Source organism: Equus przewalskii, chromosome 6, assembly GCF_037783145.1.
Source record: "Equus przewalskii isolate Varuska chromosome 6, EquPr2, whole genome shotgun sequence".
NCBI lineage: Eukaryota > Metazoa > Chordata > Mammalia > Perissodactyla > Equidae > Equus > Equus przewalskii.
The window spans coordinates 12,799,976-12,825,954 of NC_091836.1; the positions used below are offsets into that span (position 1 = coordinate 12,799,976).

Consider the following 25,979-nt stretch of genomic DNA (forward strand, 5'->3'; position numbering starts at 1 on the left):
AGCTCTGAGGCAAAAACGGTTTCAATGGTTTAAAACGGTTACAACTGTTTACTTAATTAAAGCAAAAATGCCACCAGGTTGACTTCATTCTCAAACGCTGTCATCTAAGACGAGCGGAGGTGTCACCCTAGAGGAATTTTGACCCGGGCTGGATCAGAACTCGGAGGTGACGCGGGGGCAGAGGCGCAAACCCCGGGGCAGGGGCGTTTCCGCAGGGTTTCCCAACCTTCAAACTCCACGGCTCTCCGTTTGCCACGTCCCCCTCAGGAGAATGTCAGGGACAGAGAGAGAACGAAACGTCAGCGCGCTCAAACCGCAAGGGCACAAATCGAAACGCCGAGATGATGTGAACCGTGCCGCCTCGCCCGGCGGGCTGGCCCACTGCCCGCAGCAGGGCGCGCGCGCCGTCCCGCTCGGCGACCGCAGACTCCCCGGCGCCCCCGAGCGGCGCTGACGCGGGGCCCGGCAGGGCGCGCTGACGTCACCGTGCGTCAGCGTGGGCCCAGCTTGGGCTGGGGGCTTCGGGAGCGCTGGAACGAGCCGGCCTGGCCTCTCTTCCGTCGCCGCCGCTTCTCCAGCGTCTGCGGAGGCCGCCAGGCAGCCGCGCTGTTTCCGCGTTTGCTGCGCCGGCACTGCGGTGAGTGCAGCTCTTCCGGGCCCGGGCGGCGCGGGCCCGCGGGGACCCATTTCCCCGAAGCGGCGGCCGGGCGAGGTGGCAGGGCTTGGGGCCCGGGCCGGGGGGCGAGGGTCGCCGGGAGCTCTTTGCATCCTGCTCTCTACTCTCGCCGAGGCTTTAATTTAATTCGGAAGCCCCAATTCCAAGACTTGAAGTCGGAAATAATTTTTTAAAAATTGAGCTGTCGGCACGCCCGCCCTGGCCGCCGCCCACTTTTCGCCCCTGGCACTCTGACCAAGATGTTTTCTCATAGTTTTTGCAGGGTTTTAAGGTAACCCTCGGTATGCCTTAAATTTAATGTAACGAAAACAGTTGTGTGGCGGCGAGATCTCGTTTTTTAGGCAGTTCCAACTGCGGTCCGCCGCTTTAGTGATCTGTTGTGAGAAGTAACTCCGGGAAATTAGTGAGTGAATCCCATAGTTTCTCTTCTTTTCTAATCTATCCCCCCGCCAGCTACAGTTTGCATAAAGACGGCAAAATCCACAGTACGGTGCTTGTAGCTACAAGTCTAAAGATAGGCTGTCAAGTCCTGGTGGAACGAAAACATTTATGCAAGTGGTCACGTTCCGAAGGCCAGTGTTTCGCAGCCCGTTGTGCCATGTTTTGTTTTCGAATTGTTTTCTGTGGTTGTTGCTGGGGAGTTGTGAGGGAATTGTAGAGTTTAAGGGTTTATATTGAGTTCTTGATACGTTTTACGCTGACTGGTCAGTTTGCCTAGTCCTGGAAAGGTTCGACGCTCAAAAAATAACGTTATTGCCTAATTATTGCTGTCCTGTTGCTGATGGGGTGTAGTCTTTTTCACCACTGTCCCCTTTTGCTTCTAGAAAACTGCCAGAGATGTTATCTTTAAACTTTCAAAAGTTGTCACGAAGAAAGGGGAGGAGACCAAGGACACAATATTTTCCTATTTGAAAATGTCCCTCTGTCTTCAAAGTTGTATGTTTTAAAAAAAAATGTATAGTTAGTGCTAAGGGGAGTATATTGCATTTCTTTTAATTAAGAGATTTTCAAGTTAGAAAGTTTTCGTGACAAAGTGTTGAAATTAAGATGTAGTATTATCTAAAGTGTAAATCATTGTTAAGAGTTTACTGAATAAATTGAATTTGTAAGTTCTATTTAACATGAAAATAGTCTTCTAAAAGTAACTTTTGTTTTTTCTTTTCAGATTTACAGCCCCGAAGAGTCTACTTTTTTCCCCTTATTTTTTTTTCTCCTGCAGTAATAAATCCCATTATGGAGACCCAGAAACTGTATAAAGGGATATAGTTTGAATTTTGTGGAGTGTAATTTTGTGTATGAATAGGGTATTCAGAAAGAAGGCTAGAAGGGATAATTACTGGTACATTTTGCAGAAGCAGTAATTCTGTTGGTAATACAATATTTTGTTAGGCGTTTGTGGTAACATAGAAAGGATAAGCTGTATCTTGATAAATTGATTTATCTTTAATTACCAAATGAGTATATAGTAGATGCATGACCTTAAATGAGAGACAGGTTATTTAATTTTTAAATGGAGTATAAAAAGTTTCAGCTGTGGAAATTTTATGGTTAACTAGTTAAGTTTATGGAGAAAAATACTTCCGTTGATCAGGTGTAATAAAGTGGTATGCAAAGTTAGGAAGAAAGACAACATAATAATGGTTGCAGGAAATGGAAACAAATATAGACAATATTTAACAAAGATGGAAAAGTTAGCAGTTTGTGAGATTTAAGCAAAATAAATTTCATTTGACATCATACACACTATAAGAAGCGTAAGTTCAGTAAAGCTTGTGGGTGTTTACGTCCCCAAAAGTTGTTAGCTGAAGCTAGTATAACCCACTTACGTAAATACTATGATGATAAGCTATATGAAGTTAGCCTTTAGATAATGTGACCATATATAGCCTAGGCAAGGTGGTTTTTTCTGATATCATATTAAAGTGCTTGTAGGGAAAGAAACCTGAATATAGGTTTTTCCTCTTATAGCATACTTAGTAATTGGCTTGGTATCCAGGCTTTGTAGCTTATAATCAAAAGCAAATTAAAGGCATAATTTAGATATTCTGTAGTTGTTTGGAATTTTGGGAATATAAATCCCCTTGGAAAATCAAGGAATTTTAACTTATTTTCACAAGTGTGTCAACTTAATTCAGGCCCTTAGGTTAGTATTGCACCAAATAATGAGCAAATAACACTTGAGTTACCTAAAAGAGTTAATATAATCCCCAAGAGTGCTAAATACTACCTAATACTAAGTACTAAATAGTCTCTTGGTAATTTAGGAGAGGGATCATCCTACCTGAGTGTAAACTCAGGTATAAATCCAGTAAAGAAGGTTTAGTGAATTTTACATAAGTCGGAGCCTATCATTTGATTCTTTTTTATGGTAAAAATCTAATTAGTGTGAAGAGATGAGAAATTTCATGTGAAGCTTTTTAGCCATCCAAAAGTAAAATCACTCATGCACAAAACTACCTCCCAAAGACTTGTCCCAGGTCCCTAATATCAAAAAATTAAGAGTATAATGGAAGATAGCACAATCTTGTCAAGTTGGACAGTCGGCAACAAACAAAAAATGAAATATGACTTTTCATGTGAACTCTACAGAATGTCTACATATTCAACTTTCCCCACCGGTGTTCCTGTCTCAGAAAGGAGTCTTGCTCGTGCTGGTTTTTATTACACTGGTGTGAATGACAAGGTCAAATGCTTCTGTTGTGGCCTGATGCTGGATAACTGGAAACAAGGAGACAATCCTATTGAAAAACATAAACAGCTATATCCTAGCTGTAGCTTTATTCAGAATCTGGTTTCTGTTACTAGTCTGGAATCCACCTCTAAGAATACTTCTTCTCCAATGAGGAACAGTTTTACACATTCATTATCTCCCACTTTGGAACATAGTGGCTCATTCAGTGGTTCTTATTCCAACCTTTCACCAAACCTTGTTAATTCTAGAGCAGTCGAAGACTTCTCCCCTTTGAGGACTAACCCCTACAGTTATGCAATGAGTACTGAAGAAGCTAGATTTCTTACTTACCATATGTGGCCATTAACCTTTTTATCACCATCAGAATTGGCAAGAGCTGGCTTTTATTATATAGGACCCGGAGATAGGGTAGCCTGCTTTGCCTGTGGTGGGACTCTAAGTAACTGGGAACCAAAGGATGATGCTATGTCAGAACACCGGAGGCATTTCCCCAACTGTCCATTTTTGGAAAATTCTCTGGAAACGCTGAGGTTTAGCATTTCAAATTTGAGCATGCAGACACATGCGGCTCGACTGAGAACATTTATGTACTGGCCACCTCGTGTACCAGTTCAGCCTGAGCAGCTTGCAAGTGCTGGTTTCTATTATGTGGGTAAGAAACTAATATTTAGCTTTACATTTTATCTAGTTCATTTTGATTTACATATCAGAATATGTGTATATTCAGTTTTAGTTTTTTGTTTTGTTTAGGTCGAAATGATGATGTCAAATGCTTTTGTTGTGATGGTGGCTTAAGGTGTTGGGAATCTGGAGATGACCCATGGGTGGAACATGCCAAGTGGTTTCCAAGGTAATTGTTTTGAAAGGTATTTCCACACAAAACTCTACTTAAAAGAAGTAGGCATACTTGCATGATTAATTACATTTCACTATAACAGTTGTTTTACCATTGGGGAATTAACCTTTTAAAATACCAAATTTTAACATTAATTATTTTGATGAAACATGTTGTAGAATGTCCTGTGTTTTCTTCTTTTGTAAGCCATGTATGCAGGATATAATTTAACTTATTCTTGATGACTCATTTACAATTATGGTCATACATTTCAATATATTTCCCATTTTACTTTAAAGAAGACTTAAGGATTACAAAGATAGGTAAAATAAAACAAAAAGAACCCAAGTTAGGAAAAAGAAAGAAGGGAAAAGGAAAACAACAAGGGACATAAAATGGATCTAGGAATAAGACAGGATATAAAAATGCATATAATATAGGCTGATTGTTAAGTCTGATTATAATTGTAAATTATTTTTTCTGTATAGTTTTATCTTGTTTCATGTCACGTATCTCCTTTTAGTCACTCTGTCTCTAGCAGTATCTCTTTTTTTTTTTAAAAGATCGGCACCGGGGGCCGGCCTGATGGTGCAGCAGTTAAATTCGCATGTTCCGCTTCGGTGGCCCGGGGTTCGCTGGTTCCGATCCTGGGTGCGGACATGGCACCGCTTGACAAGCCATGCTGTGGTAGGCGTTCCACATATAAAGCAGAGGAAGATGGGCATGGATGTTAGCTCAGGGCCAGTCTTCCTCAGCAAAAAGAGGAGGATTGGCGACAGTTAGCTCAGGGCTAATCTTCCTCAAAATAAATAAATAAATAAATGAAATAAATAAAAGATCGGCACCTGAGCTAACATCTGTTGCCAATGTTTTTTTTTCCTTCTTCTCCCCAAAGTCCCCCAGTACATAGTTGTATATTCTAGTTGTATGTCCTTCTGGCTCTGCTGTGTGGGACACTGCCTCAGCATGGCCTGATGCGCAGTGCCGTGTCTGTGCCCACGATCTGAACCAGCGAAACCCTGGACCACCGAAGCAGAGCATGTGAACTTAGCCACTCGGCCACGGGGCCAGCCCCTCTCTTCTTTTTTTACTGTAGCCTGGAAAGAATTTAGAGGTGGTGGTGTTAGTGGAAATAGAATTAGAAATTTATTCTGTCTTTGTTTTTGAGTAGCTGTGTGAACTTGGACAAACCATGTGACAACTTTGAGCCTCTTTCTTCCTCTGTAAAATGAGAAGGTTGGACTAGATTTTTTTTTTTAAATTGTAGTAAAATAATAAGTTACAAAATTTATGATTTTAGCCATTTTTAATTATAGAGTTCTTTGGCATTACGTACATTCACATTGTTCCTCAGTCATTACCACTGTCCATTTACAGACTTTTTCGTCTTTTCAAACTAAAACTTGTACTTATTACGCTAACTCTTCATTTTCTCCTCCCCCCAGCCCCTAGCAACCACCATTCAACTTTCTGTCTGTACGTTTGACTACTCTTGGTACCGCATATAAGCGGAGTTGTGTACTATAGATAATGTTTTGACCTGTGAGTGCCTTTCACAATAATGAGGAATCTCTTGAACCCCTTCAGAAAATTAAAAAATTCTTTTGTTGTTTTTGTATAATATAAGATAAAAAAGAAGAATGAAGTAAGAAATATTTTATTACGGGTTAGTACATTGTTAAAAGTTGTGTTTTAAAATTATGTCTTTAATATTCATAATATATCAAGATAAATTTTGACTTTCTAACTCTGGAAAGTAACATATTTTGTTTATTTTTAATTATGTAGGAAAAAGCATGTTTATTGTCACAATTTTAAGTGACCTGATTATGCCTAGTTCTATGGGATTATCTACATATAATTTGAAATTTAACTAATATTGTGTTAAAGAGACCAAAACAGCTTTCCAATTTTAGTGTTTGAATTGCTGCATTTTGTCCTTTATAAAATAAAACAAAACAAAATCTTGGTTTATTTCTGTAATTTGTGTTTTGTTTTAAATACTTAAATAGGGTAAAAGGCTTAGGGGTGCTTTTTGTAATCACTTCTGAAAACAACAAATTCAGTTGTGGATAATCTTAAATCTCAGTAAATGAAAAACCAAAATAGATAATCATTATTACTATATTTTTACACAGTTTATTTATTTATCAAATATTTGGGTGCCTACTGAGTACTATTTTAGATGCTGGGGATGTAACAGTGAATAAGACAGACAAAAATCTGTGTCCTCATAGAATTGATTGGAGAAGAGAAATATGGGGCAGCCAGGATTTGTTATACTTCCTGTCTTTAATCATTATGAATATAAGTTAATCAGTCCCAGAATAAAAATAATTTAAGACTGTATAAAGATCAGGAGCACAATGACAGGTAGCTATGTTATCTGGGTGATAAACTTGAGTCTTGAGCATGCTTGTATGATCTCTACTAATTCTACCCATTCACTAGTTGAGGGACATTTGGGTTATTTCCAGTTTGGAGTGATAATGAATAAAATCACTATGAACATTAATAAACATTTGTGGACATGAGTTTTCATTTGCTTGGATAAATATTTAGGAGTGGGAGTGGTGGGTTGTATGGCAAGTTTGGTTTAACTGTGTAAGAAACTGCCAAATTGTTTTCTGAAATGGCTGTGCCATTTTAAATTCCCACTGGCGATGTATGAGACTTCCAGGTGTTCCGCGTTTTTGACTGCACTTGTTATTGTCAGTCTTTAATTTTAGCCATTCTAATAGATGTGTGGCGGAATCTCACTGTGATTTTAGTTAGCATTTCCTTAATGATTAGTGATGGTGAGCTGCTTATTTGCCTTCTATATATCTTTTTTGGTGAAGTGTCTTATTCAAATCTTTTGCCCATTTTAAAGTTCTTTTTTTTAATTACTAGGTTTTGAAAGTTCTTAATATATTCTGGATTCAAATCCTTTATCAGATGTGTTTTGAAAACTGTCAGACTGTGGCTTGTCTTCATTTTCTTAACACTGTCTTGATGAACAGAAGTTTTTAATTTTGATGGTGTCTCTTTATCAGTTTTATCTTTTATGGATTATGCTGTTGGTCTCTTAGCTAAGAAATCTTTACCTAACCTAAGGACAAAGAAGATTTTCTCCTATGTTTTCTTCTAGAAGTTTTATTGTTTTAGGTTTTATATTTAGGTATATGATTCATTTTTGTATATAGTATGGGCCTAGGTCAGGGTTCTTTGGTTTTTGGATATGGATATTGAGTTGTCTAGCATCATTTGTTAAAAAACAAAAAAGAGTGATGTGGAAACAGATGTTACGTGAACTTCCTGGAACACCTTTGAGAAGTTCTAGTAGTTTGAAAACAAGTATTTTGGAAACACTGTCACATTATGTATAGATGAAAATATTTGATTCAGTATTTTTGGAGGGAGAGTTTATGCTTCAAATGTAATGAAAGAGTGGACACTGGGGAAAGATGAGCAGTTATTATATTGTAAAAGATCACATTTTCAATACTGAATTAGTTTCTGAAACTATGTTAAGCCCCAAAAGTAAATTGTCTAGAACAGCATTTTTCAAGCCTTAGCTTGTGCTCCTTTTATTGTTGTTATTATGTTAATGCATTTAAGTAGAAAATATCAGAACGCATCAACACATAGTTAAGAGTTTGTAGTGTTTTTTTGAGAATTTTGTTCCTGTTGGATGTGTGTGTGCGCCAGCTTGTGATGTAGAACGTTTATACTATGGGATACATTAAAGAGTTGGAAAGCCAATTTTCTAGAATGGTCAGGTTATATTTTGGTATAAAAGAATTTTTAAAAATAATTTTCCTCTTGTGTTTTAGATGTGAGTTCTTGATAAGCATGAAAGGGCAGGAGTTTGTTGATGAGATTCAAGCTAGATATCCTCATCTTCTTGAACAGGTAAATAAGTTTTTATAATTGGCAACATTGAATGAAATAATACTTTAAAAAAATATTATTAGAAGTGACATTTATATCTGTTTCCTTATTAATTATAGTTACATGTTTTGTGTCCATATTAATGACACCTTTATTTTTGTTTTTGTAACCACCTTGTTTGTTCAGGGCTAAACAAAAAATTGTTTTCTATTTTTAGTTTTTTGAAAAATCGCTCAGCTTGCCATTGTACAAATTTATGTTGAGGTGGAGGAGGATCTTTAGTGTCTCCTCCATCTTTTCCAGGAAAACCATCAAAAAATAACTTGTTAGGAGTTTAGAACCCCTGAGAGTGATCTAACTGAAATATGACCTTCTAAATGGAAAAAGAAACTATTAATACTTTTTCCTACTTTCCTGAAACTAGAGAAATACTTGAATTTTAATTTGGAAGTAGGTAGAGTTTAAGGAAATTTTTGTGATAATTAAGGTAAAACAAAGCAAAATGAAATATGTAAAATACCCAGTTTTCAAAACAGTATGTACATTACTTAAGATAAACTTATCTAACTGTTGCTCTGTTCAGGTTGTTTGAGATTTCTGATTTTACCTATTAGTTTTTCTTCTGTTTCCTAGCTGTTGTCAACTTCAGACACTCCTGGAGATGAAAATGCTGATCCACCAAGTATGTTTGAAAATATTTCAGATATGGAATAGGGATTTTTATAAGAATGTTAAGAATGAAAGTATGTAAATAAAGGATTTCTGAGGTCATAGGAAAAAATGCTAAGAAGTTAACTGATAAATATTATGTGTCTACCAAGATTCATGACATTTTTAGAGGATTCTACAAAGTATACTAGTCTTTGTTCTTAAAGTGCTGATGTTCCAATTGGAGAAAGAAGACACGTGTAAAAGAAAACCAACTATAGCAAATAGCTCAAAGAATGAGAACTGCAAATAATAAGCCCTCCAAAGAGCAAGAGTTTGCTATAAGCTAGCATGTGGGAAAAGGCCCGGTTCACTTATGTTTTAAGAATTGGTCTAGATGTTAGGTATTTGTCAGGTGTACAGTATTTTAGTGCAATGATAGGAGGTATAGCTTATGGCTAAAACTTAATTTAGCCACATATGGCATTTAGTTAATGTATGTAATGTACGTATGTTATGGTGTCCAAAATAGTCCACTGTTTTTGTTTTTGTTTTTTTTAAAGATTGGCACCTGGGTTAACAACTGTTGCCAATCTTTTTTTTTTTTTTTTTTTCCTGCTTTATCTCCCCAACCCCCCGTACACAGTTGTATATCTGAGTTGCATGTCCTTCTAGTTGTGGGATGTGGGACGCCACCTCAACGTGGCCTGATGAGTGGTGCCATGTCCACGCCCAGGATCCGAACCCTGGGCTGCCACAGCATAGCGCGTGAACTTAACCACTCAGCCACGGAGCCAGCCCCAACACTGTTTTCTGCACTGCACTAGAAAGAGGTGTTCTATTCTTGGCATCCCATTTCAAAGAGGGATATTGGCAGATTTGTAGCAGAACCAGAAAAAGATGACCAAGATGTCTAAGGGTCCCAGAAACTGACTCAGGAGGATTGTTGAGGGTTTGTTATTATTTGACTTGGAAAAGGAAGAGTTACTTGGGTACATGATAACTATCTCCTGGGTAATAAAGCTGGAAAAGACAGTATCTTACTTACTTGATTGTTCTTACTTTGAATTTATAACTACAGCTTTCTAGTGAGCTGCCTTGCAATCCTGCTGCAGTTCCCTAATAAAATCACTTTGCTAAACTTCCATGTGACTGTTTCACGTTTTCTCTCTTCATAAGTTTAACACTCTTTCCTACCTTGTTCCCAGCTCTTAACCTTGCTTCACTGAGAAAATAAAAACAGGGAAGAGAGAACTACTTTATCTTCTCACCAGGAAAAGCACCAGTTTACATAATGTATCCGTATACTTTCCTTTCTCTTGTTTTATAAAGAATGCATTGTCCTTCCCTTGTGTAAGGCCAACTCTTCCACTTGTCCTCTGTCCTCTGAATCTCATCCCTTACCGTCAATCTAAGGATTTTTCTTTGGCAGTGATCTACACTTTTTCACATCATCGATTTTTCAATCTGTCCAAATCATTTATTTCAGCATGCAAACAGAATGTACTATAGCCAATCCTAAGAAAACCTTTCCTTGAACCTGTGTCCCCATCCAGCTATTGTCTCGTTTCTCTGCTTCCTTTGACAACAAAATGCCTAGAAAGCTTTCTGTGCTTACTCTCTTCTTCATCTTCCGTGCTTTTTTTTAACTTGTTCTACTAAAAACTGTTCTTGTCAGAGTCACCAACAACCACCATCTTAGCAAATCCACTACTTGACCTGTTTTCAGCATTTGAAATAGTTGACTGCTTTACTCTTTTTCTTCCCCCAAGCTTTATTGAGATATAATTGACACATAACACTGTGTAAGTTTGAGGTGTACAGTGGCCTGATTTGACACACATATATTGCTAAATGAGTACCACATTAAGGTTAGTTAACACATCTGTCACCTCACATAAATAGAATTTTTTGTGTGTGATGAGAACATTTAAGATTTATTCTGTTAGTAACTTTCAAGTATATAATTCAGTATTGTTAACTATAGTCACCACGCTGTATATTAGATCCCCAGAAATTATTTATCTTATAAGTTATTCATCTTATAAGGTCCATCCATGGTGTCACAAATGGAGGGATTTCCTTTTTTTTATGGATAAATAATATTCTGTTGTATATGTATATTATCACATTTTCTTTATCCGCTCGGCTGTTGATGGATACTTAGAGGTATTTTCCATGTGTTGGCTACTGTGAATAATGCTGCAGTGAACACGGAGGTGCAGATATCTCTGAGACAGTAATTTCATTTCCTTCGGATCTATACACAGAAGTGAGATTGCTAGATCATTTGGTAGTTCTATTTTTAATTCTTTGAGGAACCTCCATACTGTTTTCCGTAATGGCTGCACCAATTTACATTCCCACCAACAGTGTACAAGGGTTCACTTTACTCCACAGCATTGCCAACACTTATCTCTTGTCTTGATAATAGCCATTCCAACAGGTGTGAGATGATATCTCCTTGTGGTTGTGATTTGTGTTTCTCTGATTATTAGTGATGTTGTGCATCTTTTCATGTACCCATTGGCCATTTGTCTGTCTTTGGACCTATGTCTGTTCAAATTCTCTGCCCATTTTTTAATTGGGTTGTTTTTTTGCTGTTGAGTTGTATGAGTTCCTTATATATTTTCAATGTTAACCCCTTAGCTGATATATGGTTTGCAAATATGTTCTTCCATTCTGTGGATTGCCTCTTCATTTTGTTGATTGTTTCCTTTGCTGTGCAGAAGCTTTTTAGTTAGATGTCATCCCACTTGTTTTCTCCTTTTGTTGCTTGTGCTTCTGGTGTCATATCCAAAGAATCATTGCCAAGGCCCATGTCAAGGAGATTTTTCTCTGTATTCTAGGAGTTTTATGGTTTCAGGTCTAAAATTTAAGTCTTTAACGTATTTCAAGTCAGTTTTTGTGAGTAGTGTAAGATAGGGGTCCAATTTTATTCTTCTGCATGTGAATATCCAGTTTTTTCAGCACCATCTATTGAAAAGACTTTTTTCCCCATTGAGTATTTTTGGCTCTCTTGTCAAATAGTAGTTGACCTTATATGCCTGAATTTATTTCTAGGCTCTTTATTCTGTTCCATTGGTCTATATGTCTGTTTTTATGCCAATACCAAACTGTTTTGATTACTATAGCTTTGTAATATAGTTTGAAAACAGGAAGTGTGATGCCTCCAGCTTTGTTCTTTTTTCTTTCTTTTTTCTTTTAAAGATTGGCACCTGAGCTAACAAGTGTTGCCAATCTTTTTTTTTTTCTTTCTGCTTTGTCTCCCCAAATTCCCCCAGCACATAGTTGTATATCTTAGTTGCAGGTCCTTCTAGTTGTGGCATGTGGGACGCCGCCTCACCGTGGCCTGACGAGTGGTGCCATGTCCGTGCCCAGGATCCGAACCAGCGAAACCCTGGACTGCTGCAGCAGAGCCCGTGATCTTCACCACTTGGCAACAGAGCCAGCCCCATGTTCTTTTTTCTGATGATTGTTTTGACTCTTTGGGGTCTTTTGTGGTTCAGTGTGACTTTTACAATTGTTTCTTCTATTTCTGTGAAAAAGTGTTGTTGGAATTTTGATAGAGATTGAATTGAATCTATAGATGGCTTTGGGTAGTATGGTTATTTTAACAATATTAATTCTTCTAATCCATGAACATGGGATATCTTTCCATTTATTTGTGTCTTCACTTTCTTTCATCAATGTCTTATAGTTTCAGTGTCCAGATCTTTCACCTCCTTGGTTAAATTTATTCTCCAGTATTTTTTTTCTATTGAGATACAATTATATTTTAATGTTTTTGTTAACTATTGTAAATGGAGTGGTTTTATTTATTTCCTTTTCTGATATTTCATTGTTAGTGTATAGAAATGTAACTGATTTTTGTATGTTGATTTTCTTTTATCCTGCAACTTTACTGAATTTGTTTATTCTAGCAGTTTTTTAGTGGAGTCTTTAGGATTTTCTATATATGAGATCATGTCATCTGCAAATAGAGACAACTTTACTTGTTCTGTTTCTGTTTGGATACTTTGTATTTCTTTTCTTGTCTAATAGCTCTGGCTAGGACTTCCAGTACTATTTTGAATAAAAGTTGTGAGAGTGAGTAGCCTTATTCCTATTGTATAGGAAAAACTTGCAGCTTTTCACTACTGACTATGATGTTAGCTGTGGGTTTGTCATGGCCTTTATTATGTTGATGTATGTTCCTTCTGTACCAAATTTGTTGAGAGCTTTTATCATGGAAGGGTATTGAATTTTCTCAAACACTTTTTCTGCATCCATTAAGGGGGTCATATGATTTTTATCCTTTGTTCTATTAATATGGTTTATCACATTTATTGATTTTCATATGTTTAACCATCATTGCATCCCAGAGGTAAATCCTCTTTGATGATATGTGTGGTCCTTTTAATGTGCTGTTGAATTTGGTTTGCTGGTACTTTATTTAGAATTTTTGGATCTATATTCATCAAAGATATTGGCATGTTGTTTCCTCTTTGTGTAGTATCCTTATCTGGCTTTAGTATCAGGCTAATGCTAGCCTCATAAAATGAATTTGAGATTGTGTCCTCCTCTTCAACTTTTTGAAAGAGTTTGAGATGGATTGGTGCTAATACTTTTTTAAATCTTTGATAGAATTCACCAGTGAAACCATCTGGTCCAGGGCTTTTCTTTGTTTGAAGGTTTTTGGTTACTGCTTCAATCAGCTTAGTTGTTATTTGTCTATTCAGATTTTCTATTTCTTCATGATTCAGTCTTGGTAAGTAGTATATTTCTAGGAATTTATTCATTTTATCTAGATTATCCAATTTGTTAGTGTATAATTGTTCAAGGCAGTCTCTTTCTATTTTTGGTGTGTCATTTGTAATGTCTCCTCTTTCATTTATAATTTTGTTTGAGTCTTTTCTCTTTTTTCTTAGTTTGTCTAGCTACAGGTTTGTCAATTTTGTTTACTTTTTCAAAAAACCAACTCTTAGGGGCTGGCCCCGTGGCCGAGTGGTTAAGTTCGCGCGCTCCGCTGCAGGCGGCCCAGTGTTTCGTTGGTTCGAATCCTGGGCGCGGACATGGCACTGCTCATCAGACCACGCTGAGGCAGCATCCCACATGCCACAACTAGAAGAACCCACAACGAAGAATACACAACTATGTACCAGGGGGCTTTGGGGAGAAAAAGGAAAAAATAAAATCTTTAAAAAAAACAAAAAAAAAAAACAAAAAAAACCCAACTCTTAGTTTCATTGTTTTTTTTCTATTGTCTTTGTAATAATATCATTTATTTGCTCTTCACTATTTCCTTCCTTCTGCTAACTTTGGGCTTAGTTTGTTCTTTTTCTCTATTTTTGATGTATAAAGTTAGGTTGTTTATTTGAGATCTTTCATTTTTCTTAATTTAGGCATTTATTGCTATCAACTTCCCTCTTCTAACTGCTTTTGCTGCATCCTCTAAGCTTTGATATTTTGTGTTTTTATTTTTGTTTGTCTCAAGATATTTTCTGATTTCCCCTTTGATCCATTGGTTGTTCATGAGTGTGTTGTTAAATTTCCCTGTATTTGTAAATTTTTCAGTTTTCTTCCTGTTACTGATTTCTAGTCTCATGCCATTGTGGTTGGAAAAGATACCTGATATGATTTCAGTATTGTTAAATTTGTTGAGGCTTGGTTTGTGGCCTAACATATGCTCTATCCTGATGAATGGTCCATGTGAGTTTGAGAAGAATGTGTATTCTGGTGCTTTTGGATGGAATGTTCTGTGTATGTCTGTAGGTCCCTTTGGTGTATACTGTTATTCAGGTCTGCTGTCTCTTATTTTCTGTGTGGATGATCTATCTAATGATGAACATGAGGCATTGAAGTCTTCTACTCTTTATTGTATTGCTCTTTATTTCTCTCTTTACTTCTGTTAGTATTTACTTTAAGTATTTATGTGCTCCATTGTTTGGTACATTTTTAATTGTTATATCCTCTTGATGAATTGACCCCTTTGTCACTGTATAGTGACCTTCTTTGTCTCTTGTCACTGATTTTGACTGAAAGTCTATTTTATTTGATGTAAGTATAGCCATGCCTCATCTCTTTGGTTGCCATTTGCATGGAATATCTTTTTCATCTCTTTACTTTCAGCCTGTGTCCTTAAAGCTAAAGTGAGTCTGTTGCAGGCAGCATGTTGTTAGATCTTGTTCAGCCATTCTGTCTCTCTTGATTGGAAAATTTAGTCTATTTACATTTAAAGTATTTGTTGATATGTAAGGACTTACTATGATTTTGTTAATTGTTTTCAAACTGTTTTTTAGTACCTTTGTTTATTTCTTCCTCTCTTGCTGTCTTCCTTTCTGTTTTATTTTCTGTGATAGTATGCTTTAATTCCTTTCTCTGTATATTTTGTGTATCTACTATAGGGTTTTTGCTTTATGTTTACCATGAGGCTTACATAAAACGTCTTATAGATATAATTGTCTGTTTTAACCTGGTAGCAACTTACCTTTAATCATATACAAAAACTCTACACTTTCACTTCTCACGCCACATTTTACACTGTCATATTTACGTTTTTTATATTATGCATCCGGTAACAAGTTACTGTAGGTATAGTTAATATTATTGTTTTTTAACTTTTTTACTTGAGATATAGTTACAGTATGGAATATTCTCAGTTTGGTACATATTTACTTGTACCAGTAAACTTTATACTTTTATATGTTTTCATGTTGTTACTTAGCATCCCTTTATTTCAACTTGAAGAAATCCCTTTAGCATTTCTTGTAAGGCAGGTTTAGTGTTGATGAACTCCCTCAACTTTTGTCTGGAATGTGTTTATCCCTCCTTTGTTTCTGAAGGACAGTTTTGCTAGTATTATTGGTTTGTGGTTTTTTTCCTTTAGTACTTTGATAAAGCAAGTCATTCTGTCTTGGCCTGCAAGGTTTCTGTGGAGGAATCTGCTAATAGCCTTAGGGAGTTCCCTTGTATGTGATGACTCATTTTTCTCTTGCTGCTTTTATAATTCTCTCTTTGTCTTTGGCTTTTAACGTTTTGACTATAGTGGGTCTTGGTGTAATCTTTGGGTTGATCTTGCTTGAGGTTTTTTCAACTTAGTGTTTTTGGATGTCCATTTCTCTCCCAAGATTTGGGAAGCATTCAGCTATTATTTCTTTAAAGAAGCTTTCTTCCCCTTCCTCTCCCTCTTTTTCTGGGACTCCCGTGATGTGAATGTTCATTTACTTGTTGTTGTCCCATAACTCATGTAGGCTTTCTTCACTCTTTTTCATTCTCTTTTTTCTTTGTTCCTATAACTGGCTGATTTCAAATGATCTCCCTTTGAGTTCTCTGATTCTTTTTTCTGCATGATCAAGCTCTCTATTGAATTTTTCAGTTCTGTCATTGTATTCTCAGCTCCAGAATTTCTGTTTGGTTCTTTTTTATGGTGTATATTTCTTTATTAAACTTCTAATTTTGTTCATGTATTGTTACCCTCATTTCATTTAGTTGTCTTGTTCTCTTGAATTTCATTGAGTTTCTTTAAAATGATTACATTGAGTTTGTTGTCAGGCAAATTGTAGGTCTCCATTTCTTTGGGGTTGGTTCCTGAATCTTTATTAGTTTCCTTTGGTATTGTCATAGTTGCCTGACTTGCATGATATTTGTAGCCTTGCCTTGGTGTCTGTGTATTTGAAGGAGGAAATGCCTCTTCCAGTCTTTGTGGACTGGTTTTGGTGGGTAAAGACCTCTTTCTGTTGGTTCCCTTGGCTGCTGGGATTACCTCAGAAATCACAGTTGTGCTTAATTGAAGCTGGTGACAAGGCTGTTGCTGAGTCTGTGGTGGGATACATGGTTGGTGGGCTTGTCACAAGGGGCTCAGGCTGGCATGGATCCTGTCTCGTCCCTTGATGGATAGGACTGACTCCAGTACATTGTTTAGCAGGATGTTATTGAGACAAAGGTCTGCTTCAGGGTCCACAGTTTAGTCCTCAGACAGCAGGCCCGTGACCAGATGTGCGGATGGGTATGGCTCCCTCTAGGTCCCTGGGAAGGCTCCTGTCTGATCACTGATGGGTCCCTTGATGGGTAGAACTGGCCCTGAACTGTGGCTGAGAGGGGCTGGAACGGAGCCCCAGGGCTATTTCATGTGCTGCAGCGAAGATTGAAGTCTGTGGACTTGGCTCTGGAGGCACAGATGGGCGTGTCTCCTGCCAATCTCTTTGGTGGACTAGGCTGCTCCCTCACTGTGGTCGGAGAGTCTGGAACTGTTTCAGGATCTCCTGAGGTGCAGACATGAGTGTCTCCCACCGGCTCCATGTGCCAGCAATACTGCTTGTGGACTGTGGCTGGGATGGACTGGAACCAGATTTAGGGTCCTTTCAGGAGCCTGTGGTGCACAGCCAGAGTGTCTCTTGCTGGGTTCCTGTGTCAGCAAGACTGTGGACTGTATCTGGGGTGGTTGGAGCCCAGTTATGAGGCCATTTCAGAATCTATCGTCTGACTGAGTGTGGCTGATTTACCTCCAGCGGCTCCCAAACCCTGGCTGAATCTGGTTCACAGGCAACTTCAGTGTCCATAGCTGGTCCGAGGTCTGTGTGCCTGTTACCCAAAGCATGGACTCCTTCCCATTCCCTTGGTATATGGCGTTAGTGACAGGACCAAGCCAAATGGGGCTGTAGTCAAGTCCTGAGAGGTGTGGAACTGTTTCTGGGTCTGTAGCCAGGACCATGGTCAGTGAGTCAGCCACCTGGGTATGGGCTTATCTTCTCAAAACGTCTCTCCCTGGTGTTGAACTTCACTGGGATTTCATAATCTTCTACTCGGATCCCAAAGCTCCCATGAGGCAGTTTTGCCCATGGATGGATTCCAAATTGTTGTTGAATGGAGATACAAGTAGGGGACATCTTATTCAGCAATCTTGGCTGACATCAAAATCCTGCATCCTTCATAAGACATTTTCTTCACTTCCCGATGCCACATTCTTGGTTTCCCCCATTTCCCTGCTTGATCATGAATAGTCTCTTTTAGAGGCTACTCCTTTTTCAAACTTCTAAATGATGGAGTACCTGTCAACACTCAGCCCAAATTTATTTCTCTGTTTCCTGGGCTCTAGGCTGGCATGTCCAACTACCCATTTAAATCTCTACTTGGCTATAACAAGTATTTCAGAGTTAATATGACCAAAGCAAACGTTTTCTTCTTGTCCTTTATCCCCCAGATTTGTTCCTGCTCTGGTCTTCCCCATCTCAGTTAATGGTACCCACTTGCTAAGGTCAAAAAGTTGGCTCAAGTTAGGTTAGGCATCATCCCTGATTCCTCTCTTTACTTTGTATATTTAATCTGTTCTAAGTCCTGATATGTCCCAAATCCTACCATTTCTCTCCCTCTCCACCACTATCAACCTAATCCAGACTGCCATCATCTTCTGTCATAATATCCTAACTGGTCTCTCTGATTCCATTTTGCTTCATAAAAGTTTGTTACAGAGCTGCCAGAATAATCTTTTGAAAAGACAAATCAGGTTTTTCAGTCCTCTGCTTAAAATCCTCCTAGAATATTCTAGCAAACTTAAAATATGAACTCCCAAGACTCTACATGACCTGGGCGTCCCCCTCGTCTCTGACTTTCTACCACCTTCTTTCTGTTTCTTGAATATATCAGACTTTTCTCTTGACTTAAGACTTTTATACTTGCTATTCTCTTTTCCTGGAAGACTTCTCTCAGATCTTCCCATAGATCACTCCTTATCATTAAAGTGTGTGTTCTGGTGTTATCTATCAGGTAGTGTTTCCACTTATGTTTGAACAAGGGAGCACAGTACACATTGTAGCCATTGTATATTTATGTGTTTATTATAACAGCTTTCCAGCAGATGGCAGTAAAGTATCTTAAAGAATGATGTCTTTATCTTTTTCACAGAGATGCCCTATTAGCCAGCATTGACCCTGTTATCAGAAAATGCCTCCCTGATTGCCCTGAGTTGTCCTCCTGCCTCCTAGTTTGTTGTAATCACCTTACACTGCTTTATTTTCTTCAGAGCATCTGTTGTTGTCTGAAATCACATTACTTTACTCCTTTAACCACATTTTTAGACATGTCTTGCATGAATTAGTTGTCCATTTTACTGTTCTTCCCTTCATGTTATTCTCTCTGCTTTATCTATCCACCTCTCCTAGATTCTGCTTTTGTCCATCCTTCAAGTCCAAACACTAATGCCATCTTTTCCATGAAGTCTTTGTTGATTTCCCCAACTTTCCTGGCTGAAGTGAGAAATTATCTCACTTCTCACTATCTGAATTTGTGTGGCATATTGGTTTTCAAAACTGACTGTACATTAGAGTCATTTGGGGAATTTTTTAAAGATACAGATTCCTAAGCTCCATCTCTAGAGAGTCTCTTATTAAGTAGGTCTAGGATGTAGCCTTGGAAGTTGTATTTTTAAAAAGTATAGCATACTCTTATACTTTGATTTGATCCTTATCAAAAGTTCAAACTTTTGTTGGAGTTATAAGTAATTGGTGCATATGGCTCATCTCCCTTACTAGGATATAAGCAGCATGACGTTAAAGATTGTGTCAAAGTAATTATTTTTCTCCATATTTTATGTTTGTAAAATTTAACATGGGTACATGTCTTTTCAAATAGTTGTTCATTTTGGACCTGGAGAAAGTTCTTCTGAAGATGCAGTCATGATGAATACACCTGTGATTAAAGCTGCCTTGGAAATGGGCTTCAGTAGAAGCCTGGTAAAACAGACAGTTCAGAGTAAAATCCTAACAACTGGAGAGAATTACAAAACAGTTAATGATATCGTGTCAGCACTTCTTAATGCTGAAGATGAAAAAAGAGAAGAGGAGAAGGAAAGACAAACTGAAGAAATGGCATCAGGTATTTGGGAGTGTTAGTCACCTGCATTATTTCTCAGTGGGGTTCATAGGACTGTCTCACATGTTGCAGGACAGCTAGCATCCTTGTCTGTCCCCTAACTGCTGATAGCAGCCACCAGTCATTTCCAGACTGCATATTCCCTTCTCCACTGTGGGCAATGTACTACTCTAGTTGAGAACCGTTGACTGCAGCTTTTTTCTATATGCTTATTTTCCAATAAGATCCCTGATTTATGCTAACCAGAGGATTTTAGTATAACTCTTTTCTTGAGCTGTATTGCATTTCTTCCTCACATATAACAAATTTAAATTGGTTTGAAAAAGCAAGATTTTAAAGTTGGATCTAGGTCTTGTTTCTACTTTGTTTTTCTTTTAAGTTCCTTCAAATCATATTCTTAATACGGTGTTTGACTTTCTAAATACTTGCTAAGTGATTCTTATACAAAAGATAGGAATGATGATGAAATCCTAGAGCTTAACAAGTAAGTAGCCCCTGCCCAACCCAAAGATAGTAGGGAACTGATTTTGGTATTCACATCAGTCTGTTAAGCCTCAGACTCCCAAAACAAGTCTTTTGAGTTATCATTCCTTCAGCAAATATTAATTGAGTGTGAGCACCTATGTCAAATACTGTACTAATCATGGTGCTTGCTCTGAAGAAGCTTATAGACTGGTTCTGGAGACTAGTGTACCAAAAGGCATGGTTAAAGAGCCAAGTGAGGTGAAGTTTGCATATATAGTGTGAATTAGGGTATTTGGGCTGGAAGACACTTTTTCTGTTTAAGCTCGTAAGTAATGATGGGAATAGTTTAAGAGAACCTTATCGTGGGGCCATCTAGCAAAATGTTTAAAGTCTGACTTCTAGATTGAGACAGATTTGTGTTTAAATCCTGGCTCTGACAGTTGCCTGTTTGGTAGTTTATTTAACCAGACCTCAGCTTTCTTATCATAAAATGGGGAAGGAAAATGGACTTCTCTTTTTACAACTTATTTCTCACTAAACTTGTAAATATAGAGATGTACTGTTTTTTTTTTTTTTAAAGCTTAAAAGAGGCAATTAAATGTTATGGTGATTGGGACAGCAAAAGAAGGAACTTTTTGAAGGATATCTCAGGAGTTCATGCCCATATTCCATAAATGTAGGGAATTTAGCATGAATTTTATGTGATTTGGGGTTAAAGGAGAAAACATTTGCTTTTATAAAAAGATTAGGCTTGATTCATATGCAGTTTGTTTTTTTTAAATTGATATAAACCTAGACATTTATAAAATAATATTGGTAGCTAGCTATGTGCCAGGTATTGTGCTAAATACTTTTAATGTATTATCTCATATAATCCTTGCAACTCTTTGAGGAAGGTACTATTATTATCTTATTTCACAGATGAGGAAACTGAGGTAAATGGAGGTTAGGGCACATAGCTGGTGGTAAGTGGCTAGGCGGGTATGGGGCTCTAGGTCTGTCCTGACCTTACACTCAAACTTTTCAACGCTGCAGTACTGCTGCTTAAGCACGGAGTTGAAAAGAATGCTAATCTAGGAGACCTCATTCTGCAACTGATTCTTTCTGTGACCTTGGACAGGTCACTCATTGTTTTCTGAGTCTTTTTCTCCCTATCTGAAAATTAGATGCCTTGTTTAATTGACAGGATCTTTGTATCAAGTGAGACAATTTACTTGAAAATGCTTATAAAAGTAAAGTGATATAATACAATTAGAAGTCAGTATTACTAATGGCATGGGGGAAAGTACAGAAGTGGGAAATTTTTACTGTCCTCTAAAATTCTCTGCTTACTTTCAACAGAATAGAGCAGGGTTTTAAGGTACGTAAATATATAGACTTTAAAAAGTGACGAAAACAGAAACCATATATGTATTATATAATATGCCTTAGCTAAATATTCTGCAAGTTTTCCAAATGCCAGACATTAATGTGCAAAGAAGTAATTTTGTTCTTTTTCGAGCTCCTGTTTGTTGAGTGCCTAAATTGTTTGTAGGGTTAGTTGTTAGTGACTGTATGAGTATAATTGAAGCAGTTTAAAATCTAATGGATTTTTTCTTTTTTTTTTTTAAATGAAGATGATTTATCATTAATTCGGAGGAATAGAATGGCCCTCTTTCAGCAGTTGACGTGCGTGCTTCCTATCCTGGATAATCTTTTAAAGGCCAATGTAATTAATAAGCAAGAACATGATATTATTAAACAAAAAACTCAGATACCTTTACAAGCAAGAGAACTCATTGATACCGTTTTAGTTAAAGGAAATGCTGCTGCCAACATCTTCAAAAACTGTCTAAAAGAAATTGACTCTACTTTATATGAGAACTTATTTGGTGAGTTTGTTGATAAAATTATTTTAGAAATCCTTGGGATTATGTTTATCTTTGTGTTTGACAAACAAATCCAATTAGTGGACTGTAGTCTATATGTTGTTGTAAAAAAGTGAAATCCTTTATTGCCCAAGTAGTATGGCTAAATAAAACCTGATAATATATAGCTAAAAGCTATGTCCTTCAATAGATGGTGGTGGAAAAAAACATGTAGTAGGTGAAGCAGTCTTGTATTTGGTAGAGTGATGCTTTTCGTATGTTTTTCTTTCCTCAGTGGAAAAGAATATGAAGTATATTCCAACAGAAGATGTTTCAGGTAAAACAAAATAAAGACTTAAGACCAGCATGAAATATTCTTTTTTTTTTTAATGGGAGGTAAAGTAGAAACTGAATTTCACTAAAGTTTTTTTGTTGTTGTTACTAGGTCTGTCACTGGAAGAACAGTTGAGGAGGCTCCAGGAAGAAAGAACTTGTAAAGTGTGTATGGACAAAGAAGTTTCTATTGTGTTCATTCCTTGTGGTCATCTGGTAGTATGCCAGGAATGTGCCCCTGCTCTAAGAAAGTGTCCTATTTGCAGGGGTATAATTAAGGGTACTGTTCGTACGTTTCTGTCATAAAAGAAAAATAGGCTATATATTAGCCTATATGTAAAAAAGTCTTTAAAATATTGTTGAACATTTGAAGCCCTCTGAAGCGAAAAAAGAATTGTGGGTTCTTTAATAAGTAGCATTTGTATTCTACTCTGCTTTGGTACCAGTAATCTTGTATTAAAAAAAAAAAAACCCCAGATAGTCTCATATATTGTATTTAATCTTAATCTCTGTTTAATGAAAGAGAGGATTTATGATTGATTGAGCTATGTTAGTGTACATGTGTAAATGGGAGGAATTAAAGCAGGTGTCTCAGTGCTATTGTGTGTCATTTCAGGAGAGACTGGATTTGGCATTCTTTCTGAAAGCTTTGATTACTAGGTAAGAGTGTAGTTTAAAAGAACTGGAAACCAGGAACTCTGGAGTTTATCAAAGTTATGGTGTCAACTTCTCTGGTGTTTTTTCACTTGTGTTATAAAATAAGGATTTTTCTCTTACTGATAAAAAGCTTTTCCCTAATTTGTGAGAAACGTCTTAATAAAGTTCTTTAAAAAGACTACATCATCAAAAATTTCTTTTCTCCTGATTTAAAGAGTAATTTCCATATGTTTTCATAGGGTTATAAGGATTAAATGAGATAATGTACACATGCAGAGTACCTGTCACATCGTTAAGTACTCAGATGCTAGCTATTAAATAAAAAATTAAATTCATGCAACAAATTGCTAGGAAGTGTTTTTAATAGTAATGTGATTTATGAGAATTCCTTTAGATGACAGTATCTATTTAGTTGCTTTGTATATTATAATTTGAATTAAAAATCTGTATCAGGAAATTATTAACAAATAAAACTAGGTAAATCTGTGTTGGGATTTTCAAAAAATAGTGTAATTGCTTTGTTGCATAGGTGTTGGTGAAATGCGGGGGTAGAATACAGGCAATGGTAAGTATCTCCTTTTTGAGCCCACTCATATTTCATCTTTCCCAGATCAGGGTCTATGGCAGACTTCTGAGGCCAAGGGGAAAGGAGGTCTAAAATGAAAAACTCTCCATTTTCTTCTTATCCCACAACTCCTTTAGATCCCTTTAAATAGAGAAGACACTGGAAGAGTGACAATTTCTCCATCATTCAATCTCTTTTCTTGCCTTTATTTCCATTCTAATGTGCTGTTGCATTTATGTAAGTCCAAATGCATACTTTTAGGTGCAAGACCTCCTGTCAGTGAATGTGGCTTCCTGCCATTATAGAAGGAAGGTAAGGAGGGAATTAAATCATTTTAGAAACTGTTCTCTTTTTTCTTTTTGCTTAATAATAACTAGTATGTATTGAGGATCCACCATATGTCAGACACAGTGCTAGATTCTTTCACCTATTAAGATGTGTTAAGGGCTGAATTGTGTCCTCCCCCAAATTCGTATGTTTAAGTCCTAATCCCCAATACCTCAGAATGTGACTGTTTCTAGATAGAGACTTTAAAGAGGTAGTTAAGGTAAAATGAGGTCATATGAGCCCTAATCCAAAATGACTGATGTCCTTATAAGAAGAGATTAGGACACAGACACCCAGAGAGAGGATCATGTGAAGATACCGGAGGAAGATGACCATCAACAAGCCAAGGTGAGAAGTCTCATGAGAAACTGAATCTTCTAACATCTTGATCTCGGCCTTCTAGCCACCAGAAGTGTGAAAATACATTAGTGTTGTTTAAGCCACCTGATCTGGTACTTTGTTATGGCCTTCATAGCAAACTTCTACAAGGTGCTAGGTATTTTAAAGCACATTCGCTCTAATCCTTTCAACAACTTCGAAGTAAAATTTGAACATGGGCCTATCTCACTCCTTAGCTTATGATTTTTGGACAAGTTGTTTTATTAAGCTGTGTTAATGTTTTTAAAAATTTCATGGGTTGTCACTAGAGGAAATATAACCATTTTTATTTGAGTTCTGTTTATCTGAGAGTTTATCTTACTTGGCTTTATTCAGCTAGTCAGTTTTAACAATGTATAAGAACTTGTTTTTTTTGCATTTTGTAAAAATATTGCATGAAATAAAGTAAGTGGTCATGTAGTTAGTATCTTAACCACTTGCTGAGTTGTCATATGTACCTTGATCAAAGTAGGGTTTTAGTCCCTTATCCTTTTTGCCCTCCTAATGTTGATAATCAGTGTCATGACAGTTAATCCTTATTGAACAAATACAGTCATGTGTCATTTAAGGATGGAGATACATCTGAGAAATGGCAACATTAGGTGATTTCATCATTGTGTGAACATCATAGAGTGTACTTACACAAACCTAGATGGTATAGCCTACTACACACCTAGGCTGTATGGTGCTAATCTTATCGGACCACTGTCGTATATGCGGTCCATCGTTGACCCAGTGTTACGTGGTGCATTACTGTAGATGAGTGGCAGATGCTTTGTTAGGTTTATTTATTGCTTTATTTAATCCTTAAAGCCCCAGGAGACATTATCCCTTTTTTTGTAAATGTGGAAATTTAGGCTCAGTGAAATGATAAAGATTGCTAGAGATAACAGGTGGAGGATTGTATATGGTGAATTGTATATGGTCCAGGTGGGAGTGACTGCAAAACGTTTACCTTTTTAAATTTTAGTCTCTTGTTAAACTGTACTTTTGAAGTTTTTTACTTTTCTACTTATGTTTAGGAATAATATGTCTCTATTTCTTTACATATGTTCCTTCTTGACATAAATGGGGGGAATTGTGTAATTTATCACTTGTTAGGCCTCTTATTTCTGCCTTGGTAGTTGCGCATGATCTCTTTGAAGAGAGCACAAGTACTGGAGCTGAGCAGCAGGATCTCTCTTCTGCTTCACGCTAACAATTTAAGAGGACCTTTACTTTCTTGACTGCCATTCTGTAAGGCGAATGACAACTGACTGTCAGTTTTGAAGACAGACCTAAATATTTTTCCAGAAGTATAACATTTCACTCAGTATCCCTACCATATAGAAAATAAACCTATTACAGTGTATAGTAGCAGTTCTTAAACATTTTGGTCAAAACCCCTTTTACAATCCTAAAACGTTACTCAGGATGCTAAAGAGCTTGTGTTCATGTGGATCTATTGATGTTTACCATGTTAGAAATAAAACATTTAAAAATATTTATTCATTTAAAAATAAACTGTTTTTTAAAAAAATAAAGCAATGTGTATTACATGTTAATATAGCATTTCTTACAAAATAGTTATTTAAAAATTTAGTGAGAGGAATGGCATTGTTTATGTTTTAGCAAAGCTCTTTGATGTCTGGCTTAATGGAAGACAGCTGGATTCTCCTATCTGCTTCTATATCTCATCTTTTGTAACATGTTGATTTGGTTGAAGTATATGAAGAAAATTCAGCCTCTCAGAGTATGTATTTGGAAAAGAAAGGAGAATTTTTCATATAATTGTGGATGTTCTTTTTTGATGGTACACCAAAACTTGACAAGTGGTAGTTTCTTAAAGGTAGTTG

The 25,979-nt window shown here is 37.0% G+C and overlaps 1 protein-coding gene across 1 annotated transcript; it reads left to right on the forward strand.

The window, feature by feature from the left end:
- The first annotated feature begins 254 nt into the window (after nt 1-254).
- Nucleotides 255-23,055, forward strand: BIRC2 (baculoviral IAP repeat containing 2). Its single transcript, XM_008522753.2, has 9 exons — nt 255-637; nt 1,842-4,020; nt 4,119-4,218; nt 8,019-8,097; nt 8,710-8,758; nt 19,333-19,575; nt 21,654-21,908; nt 22,180-22,221; nt 22,330-23,055. Exons 2-9 carry the CDS (start codon nt 3,183-3,185, stop codon nt 22,521-22,523), a joined length of 1,800 nt encoding a protein of 599 aa, XP_008520975.1. The 5' UTR covers nt 255-637; nt 1,842-3,182; the 3' UTR covers nt 22,524-23,055.
- The last annotated feature ends 2,924 nt before the right edge of the window (nt 23,056-25,979 follow it).

Bases quoted from the DNA above. Each gene is read 5' to 3' on its own strand.
- BIRC2 (XM_008522753.2), top strand. From the start codon at position 3,183: ATGGAAGATAGCACAATCTTGTCAAGTTGGACAGTCGGCAACAAACAA. The intron at 4,219-8,018 runs GTAATTGTTTTG...CTTGTGTTTTAG, and splicing joins CATGCCAAGTGGTTTCCAAG to ATGTGAGTTCTTGATAAGCA. The intron at 8,759-19,332 runs GTATGTTTGAAA...CTTTTCAAATAG, and splicing joins TGAAAATGCTGATCCACCAA to TTGTTCATTTTGGACCTGGA.